General features: G+C 32.3%; 1 protein-coding gene across 1 annotated transcript; it reads right to left on the reverse strand.

The window, feature by feature from the left end:
• Positions 1-5,769: 5,769 nt before the first annotated feature.
• Positions 5,770-8,714, reverse strand: LOC131176075 (pentatricopeptide repeat-containing protein At4g20090-like). The gene is made up of 2 exons (XM_058141186.1): positions 8,578-8,714; positions 5,770-6,633 (listed from the first exon to the last, which is right to left on the reverse strand). Exons 1-2 carry the CDS (start codon positions 8,712-8,714, stop codon positions 5,868-5,870), a joined length of 903 nt encoding a protein of 300 aa, XP_057997169.1. The 3' UTR covers positions 5,770-5,867.

Consider the following 8,714-nt stretch of genomic DNA (forward strand, 5'->3'; position numbering starts at 1 on the left):
ATTTGAGCTTTTTTCTTTTTTGCAGGGAGAAGGAATTTAAGCATAATTAGACGTTTAGATTCAATTAGCGAATAATTTTGTTTGAAGGAAGAAAGAGGATGATGTGTCCATGGAGGACCAAGGGCAAAGAGATATTCATTTTTCCCTTTAACTAATGGCAAATTGAACTAATTATAAAAGGAGAAATTAGTTCGTTAGCAAAATAATATCTTTGAGCTTTAAACTCCATTTGTTTTGAAAAATATTTTTCTAAAAAAATATAAGCACTTAAAAAATTATCAATAAAAAATATTTTCCTTAAATTTTATTAAAATATAAAAACATTCATGCATAATATAAATACATATTATTAACAATTATTAACAACCAAATAATAAACAGTTACAGGTCCATCTATCAGTGAACTTGTCATTTGAAATCCTATATCGGTTGCGGAGTGCAGTTGTGGAGTGCGTAAACATAAATTATATGAGAATAATGATTATATTAATATTGCTATGATTTTAATAGTGATTTATTCTTATCACTAATTTGTGTATACGTATAATCTATCTTTAACAAAAATAAATATTTTTATTAAAATTATTTTCATAAAAAAAATCTACGAAAGATATTTTATACATATAAATTATATATTTTTCACGTATAAATTAATTTTTATGAAATAAATAGAGGCTTAATCATTAAAACTAAAGCCAATAAAATTTTATCTTCTTCCATGAGTCTCTATTCAAGTTGATAAAACTAAATCCAAAAGAAAAATTATTTATAAAAAATTAATTAAAGAATTTACCTAGCATTTAATAATTAAAAATCCTCAATCACTTAGAATAATAGAAAAAACATAACTGGAAAAAAATTAAAAATTTAATGAATAAAATATTATAATTAAAATGTGAAATATTTCAAATATTTAAAAATTTTCAAATCTCTAAAAAAAAAAAAAAAAAAAAGGGGAAAAACCCAAACCATAGGTACTCATGAACATACCTCATAAATTAGAAGTGATTTCACTACTTCACAGCCCATTGGATCAATATGCCAGGATTATAGAGATTTTACCATCGTGTAACAACAGCTCCATAAATTCATTAAAAATAAGCTTCCTTTTGCATACCTTTGATCAGAAATCTGAATTTATGCAAGCAATCATAAACAGTTGATATTGGAAATGATAAAGAATCCAAGAAACCCACAATCAGCACGACAAGAAGACAGTTTGCATGAACGAGTATTGAGGCTACTTAAAGGTCAAAATGAGTAGGAATTTAGGTGGACTACTTTATTAAACAAGGATTAAAGGGTTGTAGGGCTGTTCATAGTAACACTAGAACAGAAAAAATAAACGAGTTTAGGCTTTAGCACCTAAACTTCCTTGGGCATCACATCTTAAGGTAGAGTTGCATCACACAATCCACGAAACATAACTGCTGGTATTTTTTTCAATAACAAAACTGCATTATGAGCATTATAATCATTGGTATTTTATTTATAGACTGAAACTAATCCCAAAACTTTAACTTTAAGCAAAGACTTCACATCTAATCATCTAAGGATTTAGGTCTGTTTAGCATTGCTATTTGAGCTATTGTTGAGAAAAACACTATCTCAGAAATGTTTATTAAGGGCCTTTAATTTCAATTTAAATTTGACATATTTGAATCATAAAAATTTCAAATCAGCAAAATAATTTTTTCAAACAGTTTTTCAAAAGCATCTAAATGGATGCTTTTCTAAAAACCAATTTCAAACTAGTATTTTGGCCTCCCAACTACAATATGGAGCCTTAGATTGCCCCACTCCAAAAAAAAAAAAAAAGGACTATCAAGATAAATTTTCCAGCAAAGCTGAAACTAAAGTCAGATATGTAAATCTAGATCAAGTAAACCCCATATTAAATCAGGGCAATTATTCTCAGCGCACTGAGTCTTTAATCTTGTGTTTCCCCAATCCCTTTGTTGCAAGTATCACAACAACAAAAATGAAGGGATGGATGCATGAAAGGATAGAAGACAAAGACCACTGCTATGGCTAATAATTATCAGTATATAGAGGTATAACTATGAATTAAAAAAGCGCATTACCTATACAGCATGAACAAGACAAAGGTAAGGAGATGCAGAAGAAACAGCCACATAAAATGTTATGACTGCCACATATCTATAATTTTTGACAAAATAAAATCGAGTATAACTTCTCCAGTTAGACGAGTAGAGCATGTTAAGTTAGAGGATAGAAAGAAAAGAAGGGGTAGAAGTAAACTGACTTGGAGGAGAGTAGTACAACATGACCTAAAAGCATTACATGTTTCCAAGAATTTAATAAAAAATCGTTTAGAGTGGAGAAAGAGAATCCATATAGCCGACCCCAAATTTTTGAGATAAAGGCTTAGTTGAGTTGAGTTGAGTTGAGCATAACTTCACTGAGCAGATAATAAGGAAAATACAGCATGACATCTAGAATGATTTCCATCTCCTCTTTAATGTATCCCAAAATATACGTGAACATTTGATGTGGAGCATGTTCATGCGGAAGCAGTATTTTTATTTTTATTTCTTTAATTTTTCCTACTCAGTTTTAATGTTTCCTATTCTAATTAAGTTTTTATATATATATTGATTTCCAATTCCATCTAGAAATTAGATAATTTCCTACTAGTTTTAGAGATTTGATTTATAAAACTCTGCAGTTTTTTTTCCTCAATACTTGTATAATGTGTACGAGTGTGAGTTCTTTCCGTAAGCTTCATGCTGCGTTAGGTGATATGAGAGTTAGGAAATCACCCCAATCGAGATGGCTTACCTTGTCGGAGGTGGCAATTACATCAGTTTCCCATGACAGTAATCGGGGAACTAGAGCCCTTGACCTTAGAGACAACACATTGCAATGATTGGAACAACGTCTGGAGCAATAGATGGATCTCAAAAGTGAGCATATCAAGAGACACTTCAAAGAAATTGCAGATAGCCTTAGTGCTTTGGGAATCAATGCAAACAGGAACTCAGTAAAAACTAGAAGGCCAAGAGATAGTGCTGCTCATGGTGACCCTATTTACTAACCAATTTCTGCTCATAGACAATATGCCTATAATGAAGACTCGAAAGAGGAGGATGTTTATGACCTCCATGACTATCCCAAGCATCAACAGCAATGTGAGGAGAAGAGGTACGTATGGGAAGTATGAAAAAATCGATTGAAAACTGACATTCCTAATTTTTAAGGAGATGTCAACATAGAAGAATTCTTAGATTGGATCACAAAGGTGTATAGATTCTTTGACCATGTGGACATAGCACCTTGAAAAATGAGTCAAATTGGTGGCTTATCAGTTGAACAGGTGGTGCTTCTGCTTGGTGGGAATAGCTACAATAAAGCAAGAAGCAAGAAGCAAGAAGCAAGGAGGGAAAGAGCCAACTCCTGCTTCATATATGATGAAGTATTTGTTGGAACTAGATTTTATACTTTTAGATGTTGAGCAGATTTTACTCCAACAGAAACAATGTTGGAATATCACTTTTGAGAAAAAGTCTCACATCATCAGTGTACAAAAAAATTAAAAGGCATATAAGTGTTTGCAAACCACACCAAAAAGGCTTAGGTTATTTTGGTGATGGGGAGCCAGTTTCAACGTTTAGCCTGCCATTTGATATTCACACTCTTAGGTCCATAATTCTCAACTTGATATTAGAGCATGTCAATTTTAGTTCTATTTCCTATTGTTGAGGCTGCATTTCAGTTTTAGGTTTTAAGTGCCAATTGGATGTCCCGGTTACCACCTGAGGGAGAGTGTTAGAATATCACTTGCAGGAACAAGTCCTACATTGGCACCGTACAAGAAAATTAAAAGGCATACAAGTATTGGCAAATCAAACCAAAATGGCTTAGGCCATTTCGGTGATGAGGATCCCAATTTTGAGCCCAGTTCAATATGTAGCTCGCTAGTTTGATATTCACACTCTCAAGTACGTAATTCTCAATAAGTTCCAATCAAAGGCCTTATTGGTGGAAAAAGGAAAAAGTGAAGAACAAAGGAAGCTTTGGGATTCAAACATGCAACTTAAAGTGGAAGAGTCTAATCTTGAAGAATCTGAACTAGAAACTTTGATCAAGTTACCTTCTACTATGATTGAAGAAGAAGAGCTTAAGAATGTGTCATAGGGAATGAAAATTATCATTTCTTAGAGATTTCAATGGAAATTGAGGAAAGACAATCCATGGAGGCAACAATGGAGAGTGAAGAAACTCAAGTCATGGAGTTAATGGAAGCTAAAGATTTATCTAACTCTTTACCCTCTATTATTTCTTTTGATTTTATTTGTTCAGGAGTTTTTGTGGATATGATGGAGAATTGAAAGTTGCTCAACCTAATCTTGCTCGGTTCACCATTATATCGACTAAGAAACTAATAAGGTGTGCTCCCCTAAAAAAGTTCATAATTCTTCAATACTTTAAAATTTATTTCAAGTAGAGAAGAATGGTATGGAAGTTGACAGTACAAAATTTTGGGTTGTTGCAAGTTGTTCTAACTCGAGGATGAGTTATTTTTCAAATGGGGAGTATAATGAGGAGCATGTTCATGTAGAAGCTGTATTTTTATTTTTTTTTTATTTTTTTATTTTTCTTATTCAGTTTTAATGTTTCTTATTCTAATTACGTTTTTTTTTTTTTTTATTTCCTTTTAATTTTAGTTTCCTATTCCATCCAACACTTAAATAGTTTCCTTCTATTTAGGATTTGTTTCTTTTTATTTTAATTAGGATTAGTATTGTTAAAGGCAAGCGAGGCGATCCTCTTGCACCCCGTGCAAGCGTCCCTAGTGAAAGAGGCGATAGGCGCCAAGGCCCTAAGGCGATGCCGATTTGAAGGAACGGTAAATTTTTTTTTTTTATTATTCTTTTTAATTGTCTTTTAACCCATATAAAATTAAAACCCTACTTGGCTACCTAGCGCAAATGAGAAAAGGAGAAACACAACAGCTCCTCTCTTTCAACACGGGTATGTCTTTCTCTCTCTCTCCTCTTCTTCTTTTTCTTTCCTCTTTTTCTTTTCCTCTTCTCCTCTATTCTGGTCTTCTCTAAAACAGAGTAGTACCATTCACACTTTCTTTTTTCTTTTTACTTTTTTTGTTCTTCTTTTTCTCTCCTTCTCTCTTCTTGAATTCTATGGTATTCAATATTGGTCTTTTACTTTTATATGGGTATTGTTAATTTGATGTTTAATTTTATATGAGTATTGTTAATTTATTCTCTAAAACATGGTAAGTTTTCTTTTATATGTATAATTTGATAATTTGTTGTTTAAGTTACATGGGTATTGTTAATTAGTTGTTAATTTGTTGTTAAACTAGTTAAAAGTATGAATTTTTATGTTAGAAATCCATATATAAATATAATTTAGACAATTTAGGCTATGGTGCCTTCTTCAAAAAGGCCCTCACCTCACCTCTCATCTAAGGCCATAGGATACCTTATTGCCTTAGTATCTCCTCTCGCCTTGATAACACCAGCCAAAAAGCTTCCAAAAAATTTAACTAACATATATTAAAAAGAAATGGAATAATATGCATGAAGGGAAAATAAAACATGCAATTAAAACTAAAAAGCCATTTGCATGTGCATATCAGAGAGAGGCTAGAAGGAAGGAGTAAGAGGGGACCAATTACTATGGTTGGAAAGTTACCAAAATTCCAGGATATCACAATGAGAGAAAAAGAGAGCATTGATCATATTACTAGAAGAGGACAAGGCAAAGGAAATAGGACATGGAAGATTATGCTCACAACAAAGCTTTTCCATTAATGACTGTAACAGATATACCACAACGAAAGCTTCACTAGATGGATCAAAAAGGAATTTACAGAATCATATCTAGGAAGGTCTCCATCTCCTTGAGAGGCTATCAAATCTGTCCCTTGCACTGGTACCCTCCTTATAAAAGGTAGTCTTCAACTTTGACATAGTTGATTCATATATTTTAATTTTTCTATCAAGCATATCTTCTGCAAACCTCCTCACCTCCGATAACCTACCCAAATTACAAAGGCCTATGAGAAGCATGTTTGCGCTCTCATCAAGCTCAAGGGGCAAAACATGGTTCTCAAGCATGTAGTTCCATATCTCAATTGCCATTTCAGGATCATCACCATCCATCAACACTGTGATGGCTACAGCGCAATCATGATAAGTGGGGGGCATTTCATTCTTGATCATCTCACAGAAGAACTTGCCTACTTGGGAAACCTTTTTATCTTTTATCAGACGATGAAAAATCATATTATAAGTCAAAATATCTGGAAAAGCTCCATTGAAGACCATCTCATCAAGCAACCGAAATGCATTGTCAATGTCACTCTTGTTGCAAAGCAAGCTAATCATCCTATTGTACATAATCAAATTAGGCACTACCCCACTGTCCAGCATTATATCCCACAATGGGACAGAATTCACATAATCATTCTGCTTACAAAGCATATCAAGAGTATTAGAGAAAAATTTCAAACCTGGGACGCAAGCCTTCCCCTTCATAACATTGAGGAACTTGAGAGCCTCATCTATTTGCGAGGCTTGAACAAGTGTGGTCAAAAACGCATCATATGCAGGCAAGGTAAGGCACCAGGCAAGCGAGAGGCGTTGCCTCCATCAATGCAGCAGTACCTTTTTTTATTTTTTAAGACAAAAAAGATAATAAAACCCTAAAAGTACTCACCTGCCGACAAAAAGGAGGTGCAACTTCTTCCTCTCTATGTCGCGACTCTAGGTATGTCTCTCTCTCTCTCTCTCTCTCTCATGTTCTTCTTCCTCCTCTGTTTACTCTGTTATCTATCTCTCTGCCTCTTCTACTCTTTTCTTTCCTCACAGTTCACGCAGCAGTTTCCCTCTATTTTTTTCCCCCCCTTTCCTTCTCCTTCTCTCTGGTTGGCTTCTTTCTCTGTTTACTCTGTTATCCTGTAGGCACAGCAGCAGTTTTCCTCTTTTTTTTTTCCTTCTCCTTCTCTCTGATTGGGTTTTATTAATTAGTTATTAATTTAATTATTTTACTTTTTATTTTTATTAATTAATTGTTTAAATTTTATGGGTATTGTTAAATTAATTATTTTACTTGTTAATTAGTTTATTATTTAATATGGGTATTGTTAAATTAATTGTTTTACTCGTTAATTAGTTGATTATTTAATATGAGTATTGTTAAATTAATTATTTTACTCGTTAATTAGTTGATAATTTAATATGAGTATTGTTAATTTAATAGTAATTAGTTTACTTTTTACTTATTATTCTTGTTAATTTGATTAGTTTTGCTTTTTATCTTGTTAATCAGACATTAGTTCTTATTAATTGCTTATTTTATATAATAATTATTAATTTATTGTTAATTTGATTATTTTACTTTTTGTTCTTGTTAATTAATTGTTTAATTAATATGCATATTGTTAATTTGTTTGTAATTAGTTTACTTTTTAATTGTTATTATTGTTAATTTAATTAGTTTTACTTTTTGTCTTGTTAATTAATTGTTTATTTTATATAGGAATTATTAATTTATTGTTAATATACTTTTTTACTTATCAACTATTTAAAAGTATGAATTTTTACGTTATAAGCGCATGCTTCTCCATTTCAAAGATTTGCTCTCTAGGTTTGCCTTTTTTGTTATTTTTTTTTCCTCTTCTCTTCCTTCTCGCCTCATCTCTCTTTAGCCTTGTTCAAGCTTTTTTTTTTCCCTTTCCGTCACACCTCATCTCTCCAACCTTGTTCATGCTTCTTTTTCTCCTCTTCCTTCATGCCTCATCTCTCCAACCCTGTTCATACTTTTTTTCCTTCATTCTACTCTACTGCTCTCTTTTTAGCCTTCGGTCTTTAAAATTGTCAGTGGCTGGTGCTAGATTTTTTTTTCCTAGAAAGAAAAATTAATAATTAATAATGTAAAATATTTATTTGTTGAAATAATTTTTTAAGTTTTTGTTTAGATAATTTCCAATACAATTTTTTAAGCACTTCATTTTCATCAAATAAACATGTAATGATTTCATATACCTTTAATATATTATAATATGGATATAAATAAGTTTAAGTAAACGTAATGATTTCATCAAATTATAATATGATTTTATACATAATATACCATTCATGTAGTAATTTTATGTAAGTATATTGATAACAGATGCAAGTTTATACATTTATATATGGTGAAATTGAATATTTATATTAATATGATGCGGTTAATTACATACAAGGTCATGAATTTTCATTTATTTATTTATTTTTTTAATTTTCATGCCTCACCTCATTCAGGTGCATGCTTGCGTCTAAGCTCCAGAACTCCTTGGCGCCTTGTTACGCCTGGAGCCTTTAATAACTATGGCCCACAACTTTTGTCTTTCAACCCCGGATTCTCTTTCTTTCTTTTACTTCTAATTCTTAAACATTAACGTGGTATTAGAGCTTTGCTAAAATTCTGTAAAGTTTTGAAATTCCTCCTTGTTTACGTTACCCACTTGCTGCCTTTCTAGGGCAGCTATCTTGGATGATTTGTTTATCTCAACGCCTCCCTAAGAAGAGAAATCGGCTACCAACCGACCTTTCTCCAAAGTTCGTGAAGCGCATGGCCCACACACGCAACTTTTGTCTTTTAACTCCCGATTCACGTGTCGGCGCGTGTAGGTGCTCCTGACATTTTCCCGTCCACACCAACATCCTCATTCCATCCTTATACAT

Source organism: Hevea brasiliensis, chromosome 18 (assembly GCF_030052815.1).
Source record: "Hevea brasiliensis isolate MT/VB/25A 57/8 chromosome 18, ASM3005281v1, whole genome shotgun sequence".
NCBI classification, from domain to species: Eukaryota; Viridiplantae; Streptophyta; class Magnoliopsida; order Malpighiales; family Euphorbiaceae; genus Hevea; species Hevea brasiliensis.